We start from the raw sequence: 27,827 nt of genomic DNA on the forward strand, positions 1-27,827 counted from the left end.
TGCTAAGGGGCAGGATAGAAAAATATCATTAACAAGGAAAGCCTTTTGGATGAAACAGCAACATTTATTTCAGTGAAATGTGAATGGTAAAGGTACGAAAAAATATCTTTGCGATATTTTGTCAAGAGTAAAAACAGAAATCTCTCAATTTTGTTGGCCTCCAACTGCATTAATTCAGTATGTTGGCATGGAGTCTGCAGCACCACGCTCCAGCAAACCTTTCCCACCCTCCAAAGAGGTTCCCTTTATTGCAACCACACAGCAGAAGCTCCACACCAAAGCGTGTGCAAGATCAAAGCTTTTCTCCTGTTTCTGTGCATCACAGATCAGGTTAACCAAGTGGTGCAAGGAAGGCTGGAGCTCTGCTATATCACTCAGGTGATCATTGCCTGCAGGGACCTCTTTGTCATACAGACTGAGTTAGTTCTGATCCATAACACAGTACATTTAAAACTCCACAACAGCACAAAACTGGTAATTATTTAAACAGGAAATTTCTTTCTATTTCGTGACTAAGAAGAAATAGAAAAGTAGTACTGGGAATAGTTTGGGTTATTCTGGAGCCTAAACTAAACAAATAAATAAATAAAGGTTACTAATTTTCTCCAATTTGTTATACAAAAAAAGAGTGGCCTTAAATATTATTCTAACTTCTACTTTTTGCTAGCATTTGAAATATCAAATATCATACTGGAATGCTGGTTTCCACTGCATGAACTACATGGAAAAATAGCATGGCTTTCTTGCCAACAAAATGTGCAGTACCTAACGTGAGAGCCCAAAAACAACAAATAAAACTTACTACACTGCAGTGTAAAGTGAACTCCCTTCTCTGTCAGTTCACGCTGGAAAGCTTGTTTGACAATACTGCGAAAATTGCAAAATACACAACACCGAACTGCAGGGTGGCTGTTAATTTTCTGTTTTTATTGCCTGAATTTACCATCTAATGTAAGTCTGTCCAAAGGAACCGAAGCTCCGAGAGTCTGTAAGTGGAAGGTACTTCCAAATCTATTTAATATGCATAAATATTAGCCTTAAAATGGATCACATTAAATCTGTTTCATGTAATTTTCCCTCATATTAAACCTGGCTTTTTACCATTTATTCATGCCTGAGTTTGTTTCAGAAAGAAAAAAAATAGCAAGAGAAATGAAAAATCTTTCATGCCTCAAATAGAAGTATTGATCTGTTGTAAATAAATTAATTAATTTTAAAAGGCCACAAACACCTTCTCTGTATGGTTTTAAGTTAGCATTTCTGGCATTTACAAAGCATGTATGCATCAATTATTTAAGAGAAAGCAAGTCTGGAAAATAAGAACAAGTACTTTCATGCTTTTCACTAAAAGCAGTCTATGGAAACAAGAACACATGAAGAATTTTGATCCATTTCTTTGGCTAGAGGAAAAAATGTCTAATTTGGAAATAAACAGTGCTTCTGCTGCAATGTTTTTCTTTCTTTGTTTGTTCTCACACAAAACTTTACATTTAATTATATTTTCAGTTTACTATACTGTCAGAGTTCACATGTGCTCATGCTACAAAAACTGCAAATTAAAAGAAAAAAATTGATGAAACGGGTGAAAAAAAATCCTTTAACTTTCCCATTCTGAAACAGAAAGCAAACATAGGGAAAGATCTTTGTTCTGATGAATCTGAAGATGATCATTACTCCACTTTAAAATACTAGAAAAATCTTTCACAGGTGCTATCATTTGTCTTTCTTATCTGGCAACATCACTCAGACGACTTCTAAGTATCTGATGCAACCAACCTGATCTATTCTCACAGTTTAGATGAATGAACGAAAAGCTAGCCAGTCAACATCACTAACAGTCCTCTACAGAATTTCAAGACAGGCAGAATTAAATAATGGCAGAGTCAGGAGCAAAATGTCTCACTGAAACAAATTACTAAATTTTTTTGTTTGTTTCTGAAACACATGGAATTCTCTACTCTTCATTTTGAAACTACCCAGCAGTTCAGAAAATGATTTAAGTTCACAAACCTTTCAGTGGCCCCATGAGCAGAGGTTGCTCGAGCCCGCTGAATTTCATCCTCCAAACGTCTTTTTTCTTCCTCCAAACGTGCAATGTCTTCTGGGGATCGCCTCTGCTGACTGATGAGCTGCAGCTCCTGAAGAAGAGCCTCCTTCTCCTTGATGAGCTGAAGACGGTCCCTGTCCGCTTCAGCCATTCCTGGCCAAGATTCATTGTCTAGCAAGGCCAGCTGCTGTTGTATATTTGAAACTCTTTAAAAGAGAATAAATATATTTCAAAACACGGAAGAGACAAAGATGAAGACAAGTAAAAGGAAAAACATCGGAAGGTGAAGCCTGTCAGCTTCAGTGACTTTCATCTAAACTCTGAAACAAAAAAACTTAGCGGTCTTCATGAGGCTTATTTGTTTCTAGGCTCAAGGTATTTCTTGGTTTGTTTGTTTTAAATGTAAAGAATGTCAAGTATTCATGAATGTGTAACTGTATGAGAACTACAACACATTTATCACACGGTCAGTATCTGTCTTCTCAGATTGCTCATTTTATAGAAAAATCAACTGATACTTTAGAGCTCTTGAGTATGATGTTTGTACAAGCTGATGAATTTGAATAACTTTTTGTTACTCATTTGTCCATTATCATACCTTAACATGGGACTTGAGAAATGCAGCAAAGAAAGTGTTTGTCTTTGAGAAGTTTTGTACTGTCTTGCGCCACCTCAACAGAGGAACATGTCCTGACTGACAACAAAGTTTTAAGAGCATATTAATTATCAGTAAAACAAAAATGTTGGTCCAGAAAAAAAGATTTACTGGTTGCAAAATCCAGATGGCTTCAGATAGATCAATCATCAAATCAAACAGTTAGATATGCTAACTTCAATGTTATTTTTAGTAGTAGACTTCATTGCCAAAAGGAGTTTTTTATTTTGTTGTTGTTTTTTTTTTTTTTAAATCTCCATACACTGAACCATTACATTCTTGCAAGTATTGTTGTTTTTTGATTCCACAGTTGACACTGTGAAAAACTGAACTCTAATAAACACTATACCAACCCCTAAAGCTAAAAATTTCACAACTGTTTCTTTTGGCAAAATCAAAAGGTATATAACCATAACAGGGAGAACACTCTGTTACTGTTTGTTTTTTATGCTTGTCTTACAGTGATCAATTTAAGGCACTTCAGAAGCTTACTGTTAAAATGAAAAGTAAATAAGAAAATCCAGCTTTCTGATTTTTGAACATTTGTAAGAAACTAAGCTGCACCAAAGTTATGCATTCGTACACCTCAGTTTCATCTTTACTTTGAAATGGCAGCATTCAAAGTTAAGGGCGCAAGAAAAGATTACTGTCCTTAAATGAAAAAGCATATGGTAATAAAAGAAATGAATTAACAAAGTAATGTTAAAAGCACACAACAAGCAAGCAGAAAATCCACAGCATGATAATGTCTGCTCAAGAATAAATGAAAAGGTACACAATGAAGGTAGATTTTTCCTATTTAAACCCTAACCTACAGCAGTATTTATTTCAAACTGGAAATTATTTGCCCATCTTCTTATCATGGCAAGGGAAATAAAGTATTGATGCAAGTCAACAATTGTATTAGTTAGTTTACATGTTCATAGATAAACAGGAATCTTACTGTTAATTTTGAACAAATACCATTCTTCCCCTTAAATTTTCATTTACAGCAAGTAAAGAAAAGCAAGTATTGTGTTCCATTTTAGTCTGAAGTATGATATTTTATCAAGTCCTTCAATACCTTTTCAATTTCCTGACATCAATACCCAACTTCCTGCAAACAGCTAGTGAAAGCACCATTGTGAATCAATACATGCAGTTTAAATATTTCATTCCTCAGCTATTGTGCGTGAATTCCAGAGGCAGTTTCCTGACAAACACCTCATCCCCTCATAGGGATGTCAGGGCCACTCACCCTCCCTCTTCTCCCTCACCCACCCTGCTCAGCGGTTAAAGATTCAGGAAACACTTCTGAACATGCATACAGCATGATTTTCAAGTGTTCAGTGCCAAATGAAACAAACAGGAACCCAAGGTCTGCTCAAGAGAATTGTAAAACTCAAGCACATTTGGATGGTCATAGCTTAGTTTGGGAGTGTGAATCAGCTGAGCCTTGGCAATGCATTGAACGACCACGTTCACAAGCTCTGCCGTGGCTTGTGAATGAAAGATGAGATGTGTTTGGTGAAGACTCTGGGTTCAGTTTGATGAAACAGCTGAAGGAGTGACCCAATCACAGTTGCCTTGCTAGGCATTTTTCTAGTGCAGACTGAGCTGGTTACGATACTGGCCACTGAAGTAAGTAACTGCTAACATAGGCAGCAAAGAAGAGAGAAATGCCAGCAGACAAGATGGAAAAATGGCAGAAGGAAGGAAGTGATCTCTCCTTTTAGTGTCATTTGGCCATCAAATCAGCTTGGCTGATCAGGACAACACTTGAAATACAGGAGGTTTTAATTTAGACTCTTGTGTTTGCTAAGAACACATGACTCCCCTTGGGTATGTCATTCCAGATTAAAGTTTGCTTTTTTCCACAAATTTCTGATAGAAGATGCTTTGAAAGCAGAAAGTTGTGGTACAATAACTTAATTGTATCATTATTAAAGGAAAAAGTACTGCTGTGGACTAGGCTTGTGTCACTGAAAAGTTCCAAGATCTGATTAGGTACTTAATTTGATTCCCTTGATGCTCTCAGAATTTCTGCTAGCAGTTCCTGTCTCCATTTCTTCCCTTAAAGCAAAGAAAAAGCACTTGCATAACACTACATCATGCAGAAATCTGTTGGGAGAACTTCAGCAACAGTAAGCCAGCTTCCTGCAACCTGTATTTCCTGCAATTACAGAATCACAGAATGGCCAGGGTTAGAAGGGACCTCAAGGATCATGAATCTCCAACCCCCCTGCCACACACAGGGCCACCAATCATCCCACCTAATGCTAGACCAGACTGCCCAGGGCCCCATCCAATCTGGCCTTGAACACCTCCAGGGATGGGGCATCCACAACCTCTCTGGGCAGCCTGTTCCAGTACCTCACCACTCTCTCTGTAAAGAATTTCCCCCTGATGTCCAACCTAAATCTCCCTTCCTTCAACTTAAAACCATTTCCCCTTGTCCTGCTGTCACTCACCCTTTCAAAGAGTTGATTCCCCTCCTCTTTGTAGGCTCCCAATTCCTGCAAGCACACCAAACTTTTCTGGGGAACTTTGTTGCTTGTCTTTCACTAAGGACATCTCTATGTAGTATATTGCTCCAAATAGCTACCAGTGATAAAACTTGTTAAAATTTATTTAGTTGGCTAGGAAACATCCCTAGGGCTTTTACAGTCTCACTCACCCAAACCTAAGAAATGTATCTGAGGATAGGAGACATTTAATTCACCCAAAACCTTAATAAGAAAAATCCTTCCAAGCATGTTTCATACTTGTAGTTTGTTTCTTGCAAAACAAGCTTTTATTTCCAAACATAATAAATGCACAGATAAGCACTTTTACTGTGCTTGTCCATGACAAGTTTAGTACCCATACTACACCAGACATCTCTTACAAAAAGTGGCTATTTTTGCCTTCTTTCAATGTATATGTTTTATCTACCTTAAACACTCACTTAAATCAAAGACTTGGCAGGGATGGCAATTTAATTTCTTCCAAACACATTTTTGCTTCTTACTGTATATTTTTAAGATACTACTTCTTAAGTCTAGTCACTATGAGAGTCCTTTTATCTTGGCCTAACAGCAGATACACCAAGGTCCCTACTAATGTAGCAATTTAACATATTCCTGAAAAAAAAAAAACAGTTAATTTTGAACCATCAACATTCCAGGCATTTTGCCCATTGCCATCCTTGCATAACAAGCACAGAGGAGCTTGCATTCCACACTCGAGTAGGTGGTATCAAATAACTGGTTTCCTAGGTAGGCAAGACTGACTTGCTGTTTATTTCAATATTTAAAAATTTCTAATAGAAATGAACATAACAGTTCCTATTAAGCAGAGAAGCAGGAGTGCAAAGATGAGATAACCTTAGTGATATGAAGTAAACACAGATTTGAAATGGGAAATCTTGTCCTAAAATGGTCATAGTGAAATAGCTGGCTTGATGCATATATAGTTCACAATAACACAGGCGTGGCACAAGGGTGGAAAACAGGACAAACATTAATTTTCTAAGCATCATCCAAACTACACCATGGGATGGAAGACGTATACATTTTCAGAATAATGCAGCATGTCTCAATCATTAGACTTCTACATAGACTCCTCTAGACAAACCACAGCAACAATTCACCTACTGCAGGGAACCTGCTTTAGCAGGGAGTCAGACTTCAAGATCTCTAGAAGTCTCTACCAACTCCTATGATTCTGTGATTTTGTCATTGGAAATAACTGAGGAAAACTAAATGATTTTGCTAGCATTCAGAACCTCTACTTCCAGACTGCTATCTGAACCCTGCATGAACGAAATTATACTGATGAGCTCAAGAATTTCTATTTTAGAAGATTTTATTTATTAAAGTATAGCAAGTGATCTTGAAGTAAAAATCACTTTTTATAAGATGAAACAACCTGAACTGCAGACATTACAATTAAGTCCATTACTTCTTACGAGCAAAGCAGGTGTATTGGGGAGACAAGCACTCTGATGGAATATCAACATCCAAGTTCATATTCACTGAATGGACAAAACAATACCCTACAATAAGTATTTCCTAACCTACAAGTGCGGATCATCCTGGCTTAAACAAGTTCTCTGAAGTTACTTTGAATTTTCCAAGAAAAGAAGAAAAAAAGGAAAACATTTCCTGACTTTTGGGTGACACATCAGACTACTCTACAGCTGAAACTTTTGTTACCTGTGGAATGGGAATATTGTTAATAATAAATAAAAACAGAACCCATAGTTACAATTTGGAGGAAAATGATTGCACAAATATGCAAAAAATAAATCAGCCCAGCTTACTTTTTTCTTCAAGCAGAGCTGGGTCCTGGGACACCAGGAGGCTTATGGTCAAATCCTAACTAAATTCTCTGCCACTTCAGCTAGCAGGACTTCTACCACCATATAATACCAACGTTATGGGACAGAAGACACATAATGAATAGTTTAAGAGCCAGGTAATTTCTGGTATTTACAGGCCTTCGGGAGAGTTAATTACAAATTATATTCAAAAAGGGGAAGGCTAGGGAAAGAGGAAGAGAGAAATGGAAAGAACAAGAAGTTGGGGAACTCAGCCAAAAGCTCATAAAATTTCTCCACTGTGTCTACTTTGGCTGTTCCTGCAAGTATGTGCCACTGTGGCTTTGGCGGACAACACGAGTACACTCTGTAGAATATCCAGCCTTTCTGGCAGCCTGTTTCAACAAGGAGGTCTTAAACTGGTTTAAGATACTCATGAAATCTTTAGAGTCCATCGGCATTTTGCAGATAAAATAAGTTATTCGCCTTCAAAATAAAGCCTGCTAAAACCAATGGAGGAGAGGATTTAGGATTTCCTTAACTCACATTTATATTGGTACAGTGAAAACTTTAAAGATATAGAGGGAGCAGAGCCATGCTATAGAACTAACACAAAGAGAAAGACAGCTGTATGTTTAAAAGTTAATACTAGATTTAAATTTAGCTAACATTCCTCTGCCAGATATTTATGGGATATCAGACAAATTACTTCATCCCTAAATCAGACTTTCAGATTAGTTTAGCAGAGTAAAACACAAATCCAATGAATTTCACTAAAAATTAAGCAAATAAACTTGCTTAAACTTGCAACTTGCCTTCACAGGATGAATTTAACAGAAAAATACGTCATTATTTTGTTTTGCTTTTTCAAGCCTCCATATGCTCTAAACAATTAAACTGGAAAATAACATCTCCAAAATTGAAAATGCAGGTGACTGTAAAGAAATTACTCTTTCTATGCCCAAATTAGATAAACTGGTTGAAGATGTTTGGATGTTTCTGTTCAAGTCAGCTGCCTTCAGACTGGATTTAAAAACAAACAAACAAAAAAATCAGTTAATGCCAGTGCTTGTTATTGAAGGGATCATTTTTCATCTATTGATTAATTCACTTCCCAGGGTATGCAGCAGTGACATTTCATCATCACTCACCAATATACTTTGTGTAGTCATTACTCTAAATTGTACAACTTTGAGGTATCAAAGAAAAACAATTTGCTTTTGATTTCTCTTTCTATGAAAAAGTCCATTCAGAAAAATGCTTGAGGGGGACACTTTCCAGCATGCAAATGCTTTTCATGAGAGGTGGTCTCACTGAAATAGCAACTGAAACTGAAAACAGTATTTATCCAGGCAGCTTGGGGCTGTCTGCTCAAAAATGCCTTCCTCCCTCCCTCCTGCTTCTCTGGAGGGCCACACTGACAGATCTGAGAGAAACATTTTCACGGAATTAAGGTACAGTTTATTTAACAGTAATGGGGGGAAGAGAATGGTAAAGAGCAGGAGCCTCTCTGTTCAGCACGACTGCTGAAATAAAAAGTGCAGTTTCCACGTCTCCTCTCAGAGACTGGAGAAGACACAGGATAAAGGATGATTTCTACAGCTTTTTGAAGATGTTGGAACCCACAGCTCACAGCATCTGAAGATACTCATGGGAAAAATTAAATTGCAAATTATCTGACTTCCTTCCAGTAGGAAGCTGAAGAGAAAAAGAAAAAGAAAAAAAAAAGAAAGAAAGAAGAAAAAAAAAAGCTCTGCAAATGTCTTAATTTATGCAAAGACCAAACCACTCAGTACTGCTGGAGAGACTTTTAAAAGAGGAATAAAAATCAAAGTATGCTTTATGAAGGAGGAAAGATATTTGGGGAATATAAACCAACTTCCCCACTATCACTAGATTCATCTCCCAAATTTCTCAAGTTAGAAATCCCAACACTGCATTTTCTCACTAAAATACTACACACAGAGAATGTACTTTTATTTTAAAAAACTTCTGCACTACAGACGGCAAGTATTCTGTTGGCATCTAAAGCTATCATCAGTACTATCAATGCTATCATCTATGGCAAAAATGCAACATACTGCCCTTCAGTTAGTGGGTATATTTTCCCCTTGCTTTCCTTTAAGGGAAGAGAGACTTTTTTTCTTCCAATGTACTTTTAAAGCCCTACCTTAAAACTTGGACATACAAGCAGTTTGCCTGCTAAACTTGTTTGCTATGCATTTTACACCCTGTTTGACAAGCAAACAGTCATAATATACTGTTTTACAGTTGTGATATACTGTAGCATTTTAATTTTCTACTTTATAGATTTTAATCCATGGCAGCACATTCCGTCACCCACACTGCGCAGTAACAGTAGATATTTCAGCAGCCAAGGCAGAATGAGCACAAAGATATTTAGTAGAGACAAAAGCCCTACAGAAATGCCAGCAAGCTAAGGGGAAGGAATGCATGATAAATGAAGAATGCAACCACAGAGATAACTGTTAGGGGCAATGAGCTTTGTGCAGTTCCACTCAAAAGCTGAAAGCTGATTATTTCTGTACAACATACTGGGCAAAATAAGGCTACTATTTTAAAGGAACTAACGTGCTTTTGCTAAACAACAGAGCATTGTTGGAGCTGCTATTCTGGGACAACAAAACTACCCTTACTGCAATCACTATTCTCTGTTTGAAATGTTAGTTACCCAGATTTTCTACATTCGATTAATGTCAGAAGCCAGATCAGTTCTCATGTTAAGAAATACTGCATTCTGTGTATAAACAAATATTCAGCATTTCCACCTGAGAAAACTTAATTAAAAACTTTTAATACAATCTTTAGGGCACTGGTAGTTCTCCTAAACCGAACAGCGCAAAACTAAATCCTATTCTTTTTCCTAAAACAACTGTCATGTAATCCTAAATTACCACTGGGCTGTGATGTGCTTAAGAGTTAACCTCTGCCCAAACAGTACACATATGGCTTTTTGTTTTGCCTTTTTTCTTCCAGCTAATTAATGTTTGATAGGTAATAGTCACTGGTACCCACATAATGCATTTTACAATGAAGACTTTTATTCCAGTTACAAACGCTGAAGAAATTTAGCTGTGTATTCCTAATGTGCTTACATCAATTTCTTTTTCTATGCCTGTATTGCATCCAAATGTGGGCAAACTTTCCAAGAAAAAAAAAAAAAAAGTGAATTGCCTATAAGGCAATCTGTGCCAAGACATATGACAACATAAGAGCGTTCCTCAAAAAAAGCCATCACTGCATGAAAAACAGGCAAGAGTACTGGACTTTGTCTTTACCCCTTATTCTTAGAGACAGAAAAACAGACAAAATTGAAAAGGAAAAAAAATAAACTTGAAAAATTTAATAAAATAAGGTTCTCACAATTGACTGTAACTGGATCTTTTGAGTGCCAGTCAATTGCAAAATTAGGGAACATTCTACCAGAGCAAATTAACGTGATCATAAATGCGTAACGTTACCATGTTCAAGCTATCATCTTCACCTATACCACTGTTCTGAACATGCAACAAATAGTTTGAAAGCAGCAAGATTAAAGAAGGGCCTATTAAACTACAATGGTATGTAACACTTTTAAAATAATCCTAAATCAGGTAGACTACTTTCACAAAGCCATGAAAAAATCTGCAAGACTTCACAAAAGAAATAAGTAATTATAATAAGTAAGTAGGTTGAAAGACTTGATAAAGAATTAATTAATTCCAAGTTAATTTAAAAACATTTTTGTCATATGTTTTTCATCTTCAAAATTCATTTTTATGTGCCTTTTTATTCAGCTATGAATGTCTACTTATCTCAAGAATTTTTTCATTCTGTCTTCACACTGAATTTACTACTTCATCATTCAGAATTCAGATCACAGGTATGTAAAGGTCTGAACAAACTGTCAGAGACAGCCAGATATAGACCGAGTGTATATTAAAGTCTGTTTATAGTGAGGCTTGAGAAGAATAAAGAAAAAATAAACAGCTCAATTAAACTACTGCAGCTTTCTGTTTGTACAAGTGTAGAATAACACTGACAGTCAGTTTTATCTATGCAAACAAATATAATAATCTTATGATAAGGTCTTACGTTTACCTAAGCTTTTATTACCTCCAAAACTATCAGAAATAAGCACAGTAAGCATAATAATCTGCCTCAAGACATTTCAATTAGGAGACTGGCTCCAGTTCTACTTTGAAAACGCTGACAACATAAGTAAAAATAAAAAATATCAATTTTGTCTTTATTTACCTTTTCTTGGCTTCTTCATACTGCCAGTTGAGTCTTACTTTGTCTACAAGTCTTGTTTTATCATCGAACCCAAACTTTTGCAGAGTTGAAGAGTAAAGATGGGGGGAAAATAGATGAGATTTTAAATGAGATTTTAAATACACTCTCAAAATAAAGAGTTAAATTAGTCTCTCCTATTGGCCTAACTAAAAATTGTGAATGTTTTGAATAACAACAACCAAAATCAATTTTATGCTTTAGACATACAACTCTGGTTTGTAGCGAAACATATAAAAGATAAGTGAGCCCTTTCAACAAATTACAATACAGGAAATGAAGGGCTTGCAAACAGTATCACTTACAAAACATCAAAGCTTTTCAACTTTATGCAAGCCTAAAATATAACGAGTATGTTTTAACTGAAACATTTTATTACTTAAGGGATAGTTTAGTAAGAAATAATTCAGACTACGTTCCATATACTGTGATGTATTACCCAGCACTTAGATCATTAGTGACTTAAACACAAACACAAAAACATTATCTGTTCTTTGAATCAGTCAGTCACAAAAAATGCATGTATGTTACAAGTCCTTCTGTATACAGCCTGGTTTCTACAACAACTTCTCATCATCTTAGGGCATCAGTAGTTGCCCTCTTCATTGCTGCACTTCTGGATTTGCTATCTAACTGCTTCTTTTGCTCTCTTCATCATCACATGTGTAAAAAGCCACCTCTTCTTTACCCACATTCCATCACTAATAATTCAGGAAAATAATTAACCTCATTATACAATTTTATTTTCCTAAGGAAAAACACTAAACACAACAAAAACAATTTTCTGACTGCAGTTGGCTCGTCTTAGAAGGCACTCAGTGTATACTGTGAATGGGAAAATGTTGCAATTTTCCTTTTAGGTAATTTGTTTTGAATTCGTTAATCACATCCAGCATCAGCCTGAAAAATGGCACCCCAAAGGCACCATTTAACTAACACCCTGCAAGAAATTCTAGTGTTAAATAAATTTTCTTAGATACTTTGGGTTTAACCTATTTAAAATACAGATTTCCTCTTACACAGAGGTCCTCTAGAGATATTCAGCTTTGCTACTAGTCATCAGTAAAAGTAATGAAATAAAAACTAAGTGATAAAAGCCTATGATTAGAAGTTACAAAGTTCAATAGAAATAGCTGAAGTAACACACAAACTATGGTACTACAAAACTACAGACAGGTTTTCTTATTGCTCTGTTGTCAGTCTCATCCAAAGAAGCAAATGCTAGGCTGCCACAGTTATAGAGTAAGCAAAATTTCATTATTTCAAATTCTTTCTTTCTTCACACAGAACTATCTCTGAAGACTGATGATAAGCCATTTTCAAACAACTTATTTAAAGGCATATCTGAACGTAAAAGTATAATAAAGTAGATCAGAAACTTTTTTAGTTGTTTAAGAAAAATATTTTGGGACTGAACAAGTATCTCCTTGTCACGGGAAAATGAAAGGAACAGAGGTTTACTTTACGTCTTTGATGTGTGCAAACAATGACAATCAAGATAAAAACAAGATTAAAAGAAACAAACTTCCATCTCTATTACCAGGCTGACTGTATCTGTTGGCAACCTATGAGCTATACCATGTTCAAGCAGCAGAATGGCAAAGCCCACTATTCACATGCTCTGGGAACAATAAGAAAATGCAAATCCTTCACCATCAAATATTTATTTGGATTTTTTGTTCTGCTACAGCTAACATGTCTTGAATTAAAACAGGAAGTAACAAAGTACCACTCCAGTAGAAAAAGCAGCTGATTTTCTAAAGCAAATGGCTCACATAGGAATACATACCTCCCCAGTGATGTCAGTCTGAGAACAAGCATCACAGTGTTGTTGAGGTAAACAGGAATCACTGAGTGAACTAGAATTGTGCTGGAGATCCTGCAGGGAATCTGTGATGCAACAGCTATTCCTGAATCCATCGGTTAGCTTGGCCAGGCTCTACAAGAAAAGATATTTAAAAAAATAATAGCAACAGATTTTGATGATACCTTTATTAACAGAAAAACAGAAATGAATTCTGCCTAAAGAGCATGACTTCATACAGGCAGCTTGCCTTAAAAGAGCTGTTTGCATTAAGTAAAATTCATAATGCTATCAGCTCTATCAGCTAGTAAGAAGCACGTTTGCTTTGCAATAAATATTTTTTTTTTTACAAAGAAGCATCTAGATATATGTCTTTTAAATCTCATTTTTAGAATTTATTTTAGGTCTATGAAAGCTTTAGTTTTTGTCTAAGACCTACAGTTCTTTAAATCTATCAATTGTCAGCTTACATACCAAGTTCATTGGTATGAAAGACAAATGTGATTCACCTGCCCTTTTGCCATCTTCTGCCCAGGTTACATTCCTCAGCCACTACTGCCCTCACATACAACTTGATGAATAGCTTGTATTGATTGTGGTCTTACGGCAGTTGATTTCACCCTTGTGCTCCCTTACCCAGCATTCATAGAGATATTTTACACTTTGGGTTAAGCAAGCAACATCTCTGAAATGTCTAGACAATGACATAAACTGTGAGGGTGAAGCACAGACTTTGAGCATTCTTAAAGGAGAAAAGGAGCAACAAAGTCAAACAAAACTAGAGAAGTTTGACTGTAAGAACTTGGTTGGCAGGCTCTTAAAATTCCTTAAATAAAAAGGTGTAATTGTCATTGCCACTTATTTTCTGATTATGTATTCACTGTTTTTCAAAAATCACAGAAAATGTACTGTTTGTGACAAAACTGCTATGCAGGCTGTCACTTATGACTAAGATCCTGGGTATTCTGCATCAAAAGAACTTTTTAAAAAAATGCTTTAAAAATAAATTCTGTTCCCCCCCCCGCCTCCCTCTACCAGAGGGGAAAAAGCAAACAAATTATACAAACTGTATCAGTTCAAAGATCATAATGTAATCAAGTCAGCTGACTGCAAAAATACCCCAGAAATAAAACTCAAAACTGCTTACTCCATTGGTCAAACCAGAGAATCAGAGACTAAGCAGATGCAGCTCAATGGCAACATGCTGACCCTCAGGAATTTCAGTGCCTCTGACAACTGACAATTTGCAACAAGCACAGTTACCATGCATATCCAGTTACCAGGACAGTCCTCAATCTTCAAAGAGCAGTTTAAAAAGGATACCCTGGATCATACAGCAACACTTCCTTTTCCTACAACAAATTCAACTAATGGAGTCAGGAAAATAAGCCTGTGTAACAGCAACTGGCTGCTGCTTACAGGAGCTGCAAGACCACCTTGTTGCCACCTGAAGACAAAGGCATCCTATTACATAGTCCAGAAAGCAGCCTTAGGAATTGCAGCAGGCCTGAATACCAGGCAGCAGAAACAGCTATGGCCTCCTGCACCAAGGAGCTCAGCTTGTCTTGGGTCCCCAGAAGAATCCAATTCTTCTGCTACCTTCCAGTCAAACTGGGCCATCTTAGCATGATGGACAAATGAAATAGTCATCCTAAGAAACCAAAATTCAATTTTGGGTTATGCTGCCACTAAATCTCCAGCCAGTAGCCCTTTAACCTCTGGAGATTTGCTGCCAGATGAACAGCTCTACAAAGATGCAAAAAGAAAACCAGGGTGTCTGCCATTTTAAGATGACTGAGTATTATCTTTCTACTCAGTGCTCCAAAACTCACTGCAAATCACCCAGTCCTGTCAGTTTCTTGCTGTATGGAGAACTGAGATGGATCCCTTGTGGATTTATGAGATGGAAATAATTATTTTAAATTGTTGCTACACAAATATCAAATGTCTAATATGTTCTTTTTTCCAGTAAAGCAGAGCTGATCTCATGATCACCAGGGATTCAGAAAACCTGAAGTATCTCCCAAATAAGCTACGTCCATCTGGCACCTTTGGCTAACGTACATTATGCTACAGGTATATGTATTATGTTACAGGCACCACAAATCCTGATGCCAGAACTTAAATCTAAACTTTTGCCCATATTTCAGCTACTTCATGCACTTCTGCTGTGCTCCTGACCTCCCACTCCAGCATCTCCCTGGAAGGTAATAAGGGACTGCTTGGATGCTGGCCAGGTTTCCTATCTGGCCACAGTTGTTGAACTCTAGATTTTACTAACAAATGACATAGCATTTTGCAGGTGGCAACCACCTTAACTTACATCTACGTGCATAGGTGACTGTGCTTTATGGTAAGTATAGAAGTCCTCTGAGTCCTTCTTAATTGGATGAATTAAAAGCATACCCTCCTGCGATCACAGCATGAAAAATTACAACCTAAAGTTAACACACTTTTCCATAGAAACAATTTAGATCAGCTACTAGGAGAAAAATCCTCCCCAGCAATATGGTAGAGAAAACCTCTCTTTCATCTGAGGTTTATGGATTGTTTATGGTAATCTTAGAGAAACTGACAGACCACTTTAATGCATGGATGTGAAGCTGCAGACACACCAGCCAAAATCTATCCAAAAAGAGAACGCTGCCATCTCATCATGAATTTGTCGCTAGCTGACTTAGGTGGCACATAACATTTCAATGTAGTTCTTATCTAACCTATCTGGTTTACTTAAATGGTAAAGAAGGAAATAATAAAGAAGAAAAAAATGATAAAAATTAAAAAAACAAAATAACAAAAACTCTCCAATGCTTTCTAAGAAAGAGCATTTTTAAAGAACACGAACATACTGGAACAGAAATTAAAGCATGAAAGGAGGGGGAAAAGAGACACACATGCAGCTTTCAGGAACATAAGCACACACCTTGATTACTAATCTTATATAAAAAGTTCGTCCATTTTTTTGGAGCTGTGAGATTGTATATTTGGCTTTATTTGTAACCACAGCACCCAGTTTAAATCCGACCACCCTCTGCTTCCCTTGTCAGACTTCTCTCCCACACAGCTCTACCCAATTATCATATTTCTACGACAGCCACAATTTTCCAAGCACCTACACAAGACTGAGTCACTTTTGCTATGTTTAGTTCTGTTGCTTACACTGGCCAGATTTAAATTAAGAAGTAGTATAAAATTTTCTATTTCCTTTCTCTGAAATAAATTCCCAACTGTTTACAGAATACTTCCAACTCATCTATAAACAGCATTCAAAACAGACAATTTTCCGTAAGAAAGCTTGTCTTACCAACAATAGCTTTTAAAGATAGAGCTTTTGTGGACAAATCAATTCCCAAACCCATAGGGAAAAAAAAAAGATCAAATTCTCAACTCATTACAAAGATGTTTTAAACAGACTTTCACTTGTTTGCCAAAGCTAAACAACTCCACAACAATTATCTTCAAAAAATAATAAATAAAACAGTATGCAGGCTCTTGTCCATAGCAGGCAAAAATACATAGCTAATGGTGGTGACTATTTTGAAAAATGGAGTTTTGTAGCTGAGAATCTGCTCTATCAAATAGTGTTGTGCTCTTTCTATCTGATGTTACTTCCTTGGTAATAAACAAGAAGCATTACTTTCAGAGTGACCTATGTGTATTTAAAGACTATGCAACTGCACTTAAAATTGGTTTATAAGATGTGATTTTAAGGCGTCTTAATGTTTACCACTGGATATAGTGCCACTGGGGATTGAAAATCTAAAGAAATGGGGGAGAAAAATTAAAAAAAAAACTACTGAGAGTCAAAACAAGGCCAGTAGTTAAGCTGTTCCACGGTCTCACACACAAGACTTTAAATTACCCGTTAGTTTCCTAAAATGTGCGTCACAGCATCCATGAAGAACTGCCTTTCTAATCATTTCTTGCTAGCTAGGCATGTGGAAGACTTGAGAATCACTTTAAAACCTGGCCAACACAAAATATCAAGTATGTTAAAAGCTGCCAAGGCAGAAACTTTTAGTAGTGACTTAAGTGTTCTGTCTACTTGAACAAGGATTTGTGGTCCATCAGCTGACCTTCGGGTAATACTTTGGAGATTGAATAATTGTATAACTATGGAAATTTATTGTATGTAGATTACAAGCTACCCACATCATTTAACAGCAACAAGAAAAAATGCCAGCAAAAGACTATTGCAGAGAAAAATGAAAAGAAAGAAAAAAAAAAAAAAAAAGGAATGGCAATAATAATTTAGTGCAGTCCCAAAAACTTAGGTAATGAAAATATTTTTTTCTATACAGCATTTTCAGGACGAGGTGAGGAATACTGTATCCAGAGCATGTTTCAGCAAGTCTGTACCAAATTTCCAGCAGTGGCAAAGGATCGTGGCTCAGTCAAGTTATTGTCATACTGATAATGCAGACACAGCAGGTGAGAGCTCAGAGCATATGCAGAAGCCATTCAAAGACATGCCCAAGCAGTAATCCAGCACCTTCCCTTAATCTTCATACTCAGATTCAAAAAAAAAAAAATTAAGCTTGCATGATGATATATATCTATATACACTCTTTAACCATATGCTTTGAGGGTTTTGTGAGGACATTTGAAATTAATTTGTCTTAATACAACACTTTGGAGGAAAGACTGAAGGAAAAAAGAAAAAAAATTAAAAAAAAAGAGCTGCCAAACTGTCACATAGTGACAGAGATCCAGTTTTATGAGAAGCTTATAAAAGGAAAAACAAGCTGATAAACCTTCTAGAACATGGATTCTCAGTCTTACCTCTTCATAGGGAATGCAAGGGGACATTAAACAAAGTGAAAAATAAATACTGTTGGTCTCATTTTTGTTTTTAAATACAGCATAATAATTCCATAAGAGTCTTTGACACAGCAGCAGTGTAATGCTATATTAAACAAAAACACTGATCTCAACGTTAAGAATAGTATGCTATTTACAACAAAAATATAAAATTCATATTGTGTATACTGTGAACATAAGGCTCCATATCTACTTCTTTTGAATAGTCTGCCATTGGCAACTATCAAACAGAATAATCAAATTTGGCGACCATTCTTGTTTGTTTAAACCTGGAAACCCCAACACAATCACCAACAAGGAAATGGAAATACACTGCATATTTCAGCAGTTGTGTATTTTTTTTACCTGCATAAGGTCCTGCCTCTCTTTTTCACCTGTGCATATGGCTTTCTTTATGGTTCGTAGCTCACTCATTATAGCCTGTGCTTCATCCAGTCTGTAATTTGTATGAGCACTTGACATCTTACGATCAATCCTGTTGAAAAGACAAAGACAAGTTCAAGAATTTTCACATAATTAGAAACACCACAAATATTTTAAGACCTTTTGTTTATTCATGTACCACTTTATTTCCAAGAATAAAATGACATTCTACTGGGAAGAAGCACAGCATTCAGTGCCCAGTACACTCTGAAGCTAGAACAATGCAATTACCTACTCAGGTTTGCAAAAACAACAGATTTTCCATTTTTAACCTCCCCTAGTACAGAGTTTATTTACACAGGCAACACTTGCAGGTTACACAACAAAAGTAAAATCAACTCAAAACTAACCTACACAGTAATAACTGAAAAGACACTGGCAGCCAGGCCAAAGCTATTCAGATGCATCGCTACACATTTGAACATCTCTTCCAAGACTTCTATCTGATCCTGTTTTAGAGGTTCCTAATGAAGGCATTCTGGTTTTTTGGGAGAAATTTTATATTCCAAAAACTTTATTGTAAATGCTTTCCTGTCACTGCAGACATCTTTGAGTGTCTTCTCTAGACAATGTCATCTTGGAATATCATCTATTATCTTGGAACACAATCTATTGTCTCTAGATAATATCATTCACTAGAACAGACTGCCCAAGGAGACTGTGGATGCCCCATCCCTGGAGGCATTCAAGGCCAGGCTGGATGTGGCTCTGGGCAGCCTGGTCTGGTAGTTGGCAACCCTGCAAATAGCAGGAGGTTGAAATTAGATGATCATTGTGGTCCCTTTCAACCCAGGCCATTCTATGATCTTCCTCCACTAACATACATCTGGTAGTCAGCCTCTTCTTCCATGTAACTAGCGACAGGGCTAGAGGAAACAGCCTGAAGTTGCACCAGGGGGATTTCAGTTGCATGTTAGGAAAAATTTCTTCTGAGAAATGGTGAGGCGCTAGCATAAGGCTGCCCAGAGAGGTGCTGGAATCACATTCCCAGAGCCTCTGCAAAACTTTCTAGAAGAACTACAGGATTTAACAGCCTCCCTAAAGCAATTTGTGAAAATAATGTTAAATTCCTGTTGAGGTACGAAGGCCCCAATTTACCTTTTAGTTTAGCACACAAAGTATGTGAAGGTGTGTGTTTATGCAGTTTGCATAAATGAATATTTTTCCGAAAAAAACTTGGTACATGTAATGGTCCCTACACCAAACCTAGGAAAACATCTTCAGAAGTCATCTCTGGATAAAAAAGATGACACAGCCATCAGTTGTTACATACAACATCAGTTCATAAAAAGTAGTAAGAAGAGATGTACTAGATAATTATGAAAAGAATACTCAAATTTTGTATAATATTTAGAGTAACTCAAAGTTTCAAGGCACATTATGCTAAAAATAACAACAACAACAACAAAAAAAGCATAAAAAATAGTGCAAAAATCCTAGTCTGGACAAAAACAAAATAAAAGACCTCCTTGCATTGTAGTACAGGATAGGAGATAAATCTAGAAGCTTCATAACTGTCTTGTGTTCTTAGAATATTTAAGTGATATTAAGAATGCAAATGCATTTGCAGCTTAAACTACACAAGAACTTTTCTCACTCTCACTCAGCCTGTTCTGTCAGTGAAGCAAATCACTAAAATTCTACTTGCAGCAGATTACTTAATTTAAAATTAAAATACTAAAATCCTAGTAAGAAAAACCAAAAAGCTTGAATGAAACTCCTGTGGATTTACTGTGCAGCTCACAACATTCAGGAGAAATTGCAGGCTGTGTTTCTGCAGTTTTGCTTTGTTTGTTTTCTTCTGACAGGTCCTGACTTTGGACAAAACGCAAAGTGTAATCCTGAACCTCAACTTTCCACTTAAGCACGATTTTCCCTATGTTGCATATGAAAATATAGAAGCCTTAATGATTCAAAAAGCAGAAAATACTTCAATCGTGTGCCTTAAAGTTTTGCTTTGTTTTGTTTTTCAGATGATTGCTTGAGTCTTCATTCATTTTTACTTAAAATCCTGCAAAGATTAGGTAAAACCATGGCCAAACAACTACTCCAATTCACTAGAAGTTTCATGAAAATGATAATGTGGTTTTATCTGAAGGTTATGTTAATGTTAAAAACATAGATTCCACCCAAATTCTAGACCAGGAAATGTCTCCTACACAACTGTTCATTATACTGTTTGGCATGTACAAGGTGGCATTACAGGAAGAGGAAATTATTTAATTTCAACCAGATTTTTGTCCAGTTACCCACAAATTAATGTTCCTGGACGTCACTTTGGAGCCCAACTTAGAAACTGGTATTTGTTTAAGCAAAGAATCAGAAAAGATTCTACTGCCAGACATATCACAGCTTAAATCAGTATTGCTGTGCATCCAAACTGCCTTAAGTATTTTACAAAATTACGTTATTTATTGCCCGTTCATTTTTTTTTCTCCCCTTCATAAAGCTCTAGTTTCGAAAGCCACAAAGTTAACAGGAATCTTCCATTTATTAATGGGAAAGAGCATGATGCAAATACAGATTAGCCCTTTATACAAACAGGAAGAACATTCAACTATGAATGAAGCACACATTTTCTTAGGAAGATGTTTCCAGAACAAGTAGGCTACTAACACGCTCACAATAGTTTTGATCCCATACAGCAGTCTCCACTCTGTTTTCAGCCACATCGTTCAAATACATAAGTCTCCTGCCCCAGTCCTCATTAAAGCGTATGTCTGTAGTTGAGTTAAATCTAATTTTAAAGCTTTTGTCAGTTCTCATATCCTCTGAACTCGTGCGTAGCTATAAATTGTTTAGTCAGCCCTAATTCCCCATTTCTCCTCATTTTCTCTGAGCATTCCTTCCGCTCTCGCAGCCAACTGGCTGGGTTTTCATTTCCTTTGCTGCTAAACGCCTTCTTCCTCCAAAATCCTCTGCTCTTCCTCCTGGCAAGCAGGAGGGTCACTGAAAACACACGGGAGAAAAAGAGCTGCTCCTCATCCTTAGTCCCTAACAGCCAGGTGAAGGAATATATTCCAGAAAAGGCTCAGATTTAACTCCCTAACCCTGAGCTTTAATAGGATCGGCTGCACCTTGGGGCAAAGGCACCCCTAGAGACCAAGGAGCAGTGAAGGAGATCACACAGGCTGGGATAGAGGCAGGTCTGAAATACTGAGCTCCAGAAGGTCTCCAGTGGGCAAGGGCAGACCGTAACATTTGAAGGCTTATCATAACATTGCCAAATTTGGATGAAAGTGCAGAAAATACAGCCCAAATGAAAAGTTGCAGCACTGCAGAAATGAGAATTCTGACTATATTGGAATTGCAGAGCTATTAAAAACTCAGCAGTGGTTGAACACAGAGCCGTGTCAGTTCTGATACCTGCTCCCAGCACTATGCTGCTTAGAGGTTCAAAGCAAGCCTTCAGCCAGATATAAAGCCTGAAGTGTGACAACTCCCAGTATTGTTCTTGGCACATACTTAAAATAAAGTGAAGAACACGGCTTTAAAACAGCTGAGCAGGATGCATGCCAGTCTCAGTTTGGCAGTTACTTGACAATTTGACCTAACACAAGAAGGAACAAAAAATATGAAGGCCCAAAATTTAGAAAAGGTTACAAAAAGGGAGAAATGCCTGGAATGTGTGAGTCTTCTCAAAAGAAAAAAACAGAAAAGAAAAGAAAAAAAAAAAGCAACACGAAATACTTCTCTTTTAGAAAAGGAATGACAGGTTTCTTTTCAGACAGCACACTTGTTTTGTGGATATGCAGAAAGTAAAATTCTTCAGCTTCAGTACTTGACTGGAGTGCCCCTTTTCCCTAGACAAATAAGAGTGCAAGGAGAGAGAGGGCAGGAACAGCCCAGAGCACGGGCACGCTCATAGCCTGGGCCATCTACCTACAAAACCATCCTCTCTCCTGACTACACAAGGAGACTAGAGAAACTTCTCTCTGCAGTTGTTAGGCAGCACAAACACTCTCCAAATAGGCTCATTTCCTACTGGAAGTGTAATAATTCAAAGAAAGCACCAGAAAAGCAACTGAAAAAGTAGCTGAAAAACCAAAACAAAAGCAGAATTCACCTCAGAGAGTGGAGCTCAGCAAGGCACAAACACTAACTTCACAACACAAATCACTCCAGTACCAGAAAGAACGCTGGCAAAATGCTGTCACCAGCAACAGCAAATGGCACTGAGCATCATCCAGAGCACCACCAGACAGAGTGACTGCAGCAGCAGCAATGAGAAGCAGCACTGGAACACTGAGCTGTCATGCCTGAACTCTTAAACCAGCTGATTTATTACTACCACTAACTGATCGGGTACACAGGGCTCGCCTTGAACCAACTCCTCTCTTGAATGTCTCTCCTGTATCCCCATCCTGGAATACGGGCAACTTAACTTGGGCTAAAATCCAAGACAAACATTTGTATTCATAATCATTTGCAGACTTTACTTTTCAGTAAGTCGCACTACTTCGCTGGGCTATCTTAAATTAATTACGTTAATTAAAACAATCTTGAATTTCAAATGGCCTTCAAGTACTTTCACCTCCCCAGTCAAGTGGGTAGTCTTTTTATAAAAGCAATTGAACCTATAAATAATTGAACCTATTATCTCAAAATTGCCTGGTGGCAATGAGGAGGAAAACAAATAACTGAAGCAGAAAAGGCAAGACCCTTTCTACTCAAAGAAAATACAATAGAGAATATTATGACAAAATTGTTTTTGCTGTTACTTCTTACTTAACTGGGGTACTACCCAGAACCTTTGATCAGTCTTAAAATATTTGCAGTTTCAATACACAGACTGCTTGACATTACGATTACAAATTCAGTTAATTCTCCTACAGCTAACTGTAAATGTTTTGTGTAGTCAATAAAATATATTTATGCCTGAGAATGATTACATTATACCTGCTAATGAAGGATTTTGGCTGGACACATTTTGTTGTTTTTTTTTCACAGAATCATAGAATCACAGAATGGCCAGCGTTGGAAGGGACCTTAAGGTTCATGAATCTCCAACCCCCCTGCCACATGCAGTGCCATCAACCTCCTCATTTAATGCTAGACCAGGCTGCCCCGGGCCCCATCCAATCTGGCCTTGAACACCTCCAGGGACGGGGCATCCACAACCTCTCTGGGCAGCCTGTTCCGGTACCTCACCTCTCTCTCTGTAAAGAATTTTCCCCCTGAAGCTTCTAAAATTCATTATAGAACAAAATAGCCTTGTAAAATGGGATGAAAAATATGAAATGTATAGGCTAGTCCTTTAACAGAAAGAACTGAGTATCTTCCTTTATACAGTTTAGTATAATGTAATGCCATCTTTGGTTAATTCTGTCTAAGCTGGAAAATCAGGAACCTAATTGCTCTGGGACCTCTGAATCTTTGCCAGGATTCCCAAAGCAGAAGTGTGTGCCCATGCTTCATAGCACCAACACAATAAATCCAAAGCTTCCAAGTATTTCCACAGATGCCGTACTTATGCTGCAAAATGCATTATACATGCAACAGTTCCAATGTTTTCAAGAAGCGCTTGCATTAGGCAGTTTGTTTGCATGCATGCTGGAGAGATGGCCAAGATTTCTAAATGCACAGCCACACGTCCAAAGCAAATCCAAGAGCTGTTCAACATACAGCATAGCTCTGGGCTTGTTGAACAGATCTGGAAGTCACAACAACGTGTGTTTACCTGCCACCTTTTCCATGGCCTGGCAACCTTTCTCCCTATCACACGGGGCTTCCTGCATATGTGCTATGTGTGCAGGTGACTAAGCAGCACATAGATGGAAGTCTCTCAGTTCCCATCTGATGGCCTGCAGGAAGAGTGGCAGGTAGAGGGTTACCACAACAGTTTGCAACCTTTGCCATCAGCAAGCATGAAGGAAACAAGAGCACAGGCTGTCTACTGGTCTGGGAGCAGTGGCAAATTGCCCTGAGCTCCCTCAGCTACCTCTCCTTCCAGAGAGGAAACAAGGGGTCATATTTACATGCAGCCATTCTGCACACATGCAACAAAATCCAAGGTCCCACAGAGCTTTAGATTTACTGCACATGAACACATCAACTATGCTGCCCAGAATTGGAAAGTCTGACCATCAGGGAAAAGGAAGATGCAGTGTTGCAGTGTTCAGGCTCCCACCCAGGAGAAATATTTTGCCCTGCCAGAAAGCAGAGGTATTGCTCACAGAAACACTATCCCATTGCACAGTGGTTCTGACTGGGCTCCAGACAATACATATTTCCAGAAGATGCTTGGAGTACATTTTAAAAATGTGATTCATTTTCAGGCAGAATGGAAGGACAGTACCTATGAAACTGTTTTTGCATGTGGATCTCTGGAATCACCTTTTCATCTCATTTTGTCCAATCCTCCTTCCATCATTTCACACTTCTCAATGTGTACCATTATCATAGCAGAAACTCTGAAGCAGAGCAATTAGAAAGTTTCTACTTTTTTTTTTTTTTGGCAATAGTTTCCTGAACAAGTCATTCCAAGATGGGGAAAAAAAAAAAAACAGCCTCCCACAAACCCTTAACTTACTCTTGCAGAGTTTCCACTCCTTTTTCCTTATATTGCAGCTCTTGCTTCATCTGTGCCAATTCTCGTTTTAGCCTAGAAAGCTAAATATACCAAAATAATTTAAAGTAATGATACGTAACGGAAACTTTCATTATTAAAAATAACTCTTTCAAATACAAAAATTAAAGTCATTTTTAAATAAATGGAAGTTATAATCTATGTTTTCTCCTTTTTTGCTTTAACATTTGCAATAAAATAACACACTCTCTGAAATATCAAATGAGCCAATCACAATGTTCACCTTTTCCCTCATCTTTTCTATTTGTTTTCCACCTCAAATAGCTTATACTAATAGCTAAAAGCTTCATACGACTTCCTTTCTTCCACTGTAGCAAACAGATGCCTCTGAACTGTCAATTCTTCAGTTAACCCAAAAAGAAAAAGAAAACAAACCAAGAAACACTGAATGGTTTAATGCTATTAGTTTTTCAGTCTAGCACAATCAAATCACTGGCATCCTTCTTCCAGAAATGGCACCCTGATTTGCTATCTGGTTCCATACTATCTTGCCTTTTGCCCTCTCTGGCAATCATCTTGATCCAGTGAGTGTATATAAATCAAAAATGAAAGAACAGCAGTGACTCAAAAAATATCTACAACTACTTGATATTACACATTTTATTCTGTTTATTCTATTACCTGAAGCACTTATGTACACACATGCACACATTAAGTTGAACAGATTGTCCTATGCACTTGTGAAATCATTTTATTTTAAGATACAGGAAAAGGGACAAATAGTCTTACGAGACCTTGTTTATTTTCTTTAAATATTATTTAAATAAATAAGGCTTGTTTTCTTGTTTAGACTATGCTGACACTTAGAGTATGTAACACAAGCAAACACTGGTCAGCACGTAGTAAACATACACAAATAGAATAAATGCCTTTGAAGGGTGGTGAACGGGATTTAATTTCAGAGGCATGCATGTGAAAAGCTGTCACTACAACAGAAACAGAACACTATCCTGCAAAGATAAGATTTTTATTGATTTTGTGAGCTGAGTGCCTAGCATGCTAAATCCCATTTTACCAGTTAATGAAGAGAAATGTGCAATTTAGAAAATAGGTTTAAAGCTCAGAGTTATAAACTGATTTTTACAACCATTTGTGACTATTGTAACAATTTGCTTTAAACAACTTTCAGACTTCAAGTCTTTGCAGCATAGGATCAATTTCTAAAGTCAACTATTCTTCTTTCAGACAAGACAGCACTAAAACCATGGTTATAGTTTGTTGGGTTTTTTTTAATTATTGTTATTAATTATAACATTTTATCCCAGAACTGCCTAGAACTATCAAAAGGCCTGCATTCCTTCCATCATCCCCCAAAACTCTGGATAAAAATTAGCTTAAAAAATCTTCTTGGTCAGCATGTCTACTAAATTGTCAACAGAATTGTCAAAAGAAATGGCTAAGTCTAGAGTTCAATGATATCCATGGAACCCCACTGAAAATGGTAAATAAAAAAAATACAAAGACAGTGGGTTTGAACTGTACTCAATCAAGGCTGAATTTTGCTGCAGAATATTTCCTACTTACGGCAGTTTGCACAGAGAAAATATTTTCTGAAAGCCTAGCTGAGTGTGCCTCTGTCATCTATGACAAAAACTTCATGCTTGTAACATGGAAAAAGCATTACTTTCCAAGTCACTGAATTGCAATAAATGTAGACTTCTTTCTTTTAATGTAGCAAAGGTCTGAGCATATTTTTATATTTTCTTTTCAAAAACACATGCAGCACCCAATGTAAATGTCAACTGAGGCACGTAGTTCCCCTCCCTTCCTCATGCCTAATTCACATTTTACAAAATTAAAAAACACTACTCACCCTGTCACGACGGCTGGCTATTTCTGCTTTAATCTGATATGGGTCATACTTGGTATTAGTTGAAAATCCAGAGAATGCTAAACAGATGGAAAACATTATTTTATATTTATTTTTTTCTTTACCACACTTGTTAACATGTAGCACTGTTTAAAAGACCGTTGCATTCATTCTTTGTGTTACAAGTCACTTGTTTTTAAAATAATTCTCTCAGTTGAAGTGCAACAGAAAAATTATCTTTGGTCTGGTTGAAGTTTCTTATTTAGTCCTACACAGAAAATAAATGAACTGTATATTGCAACACTGCGTATTGCTCAAAAGCCAGCAGCTTCCACTAAAGGACGGTGGCATTTACTCATGCAAGAATTCGTGTAACATTAACAATTGCTATTTGTTTTCTAAGTCCATTAACATTACAATAGGGACTAAGGTCAGAAAACTATTGTCGGAACAAAATTCCATCAGTGAAATAGAGAAGTTGCTTCCTAAAGTAACAGTGTAGGGACCAGACATTCAGCTCAACCTCTTGCAAGTGAGTTCTTAAAACAGCATCTCTAGAGCCAGGCAATGATTTCAAGCTGTGACAGTATCAGCTAAACCCTAGACAGATGAAGTAAAAATCCTAGAGGAGAGGTTGGGCAAGACCAACCATGATTTATTGAGCGAGCCATTCATGGCAGCACTGGCCTGCTGAAAAATGCCCGGTATGCAAGTGGATTGGGTTGTGCTGTTAGACCTACCATCCTTTTGCAGACCCAAAGGCTGCTGCTGCTTTGAAACTCATATCCATGTCTGCATTTCACTGAGCCTTTCCACTCTCAAAAGAGCACTGCAATGCCAAGGTCATGTCAAGCGTGCAGGAACTTGCCAAAATGAGTAGTCACGCCTGGACTAATTCTTTAAATCCAGGATTTTCTATGGATTATTTTTATATATATATATATATATATATTATTTTTTTTTTTAACAGTGCTGATCACAACTGAGTCACAGAAGTGCTGCATGGGCACCTCCCTGCCAGCCCACGACCGCTGAGCTCATGCTGCCTCCCACTCATGAGCACACTGCACTGAGTCAATGACAGCACCCACAAGCAAAGGGAAGGA

General features: G+C 37.3%; 1 protein-coding gene across 4 annotated transcripts in view; it reads right to left on the minus strand.

Annotated features, from left to right (window-relative positions):
* Positions 1 to 27,827, minus strand: part of WWC3 (WWC family member 3) — a 98,949-nt gene that overhangs the window by 29,355 nt on the left and 41,767 nt on the right. For 3 of the 4 annotated variants that reach the window (XM_090125871.1, XM_090125866.1, XM_090125859.1), the window contains exons 4-9: positions 26,725 to 26,801; positions 24,855 to 24,934; positions 18,245 to 18,374; positions 13,064 to 13,213; positions 11,239 to 11,312; positions 2,011 to 2,253 (exon numbers count right to left, since the gene is read on the minus strand). In XM_090125871.1, the coding sequence (XP_089981997.1) occupies positions 2,011 to 2,253; positions 11,239 to 11,312; positions 13,064 to 13,213; positions 18,245 to 18,374; positions 24,855 to 24,934; positions 26,725 to 26,801 (754 nt within the window). Of the gene's footprint in view, positions 1 to 2,010; positions 2,254 to 11,238; positions 11,313 to 13,063; positions 13,214 to 18,244; positions 18,375 to 24,002; positions 24,131 to 24,854; positions 24,935 to 26,724; positions 26,802 to 27,827 lie in introns of those variants that run through there. The other variant, XM_090125876.1, reaches the window with a different exon arrangement.

Source organism: Phasianus colchicus, chromosome 1 (genome assembly GCF_987193195.1).
Source record: "Phasianus colchicus chromosome 1, bPhaCol1.hap1.1, whole genome shotgun sequence".
Lineage (NCBI taxonomy): Eukaryota > Metazoa > Chordata > Aves > Galliformes > Phasianidae > Phasianus > Phasianus colchicus.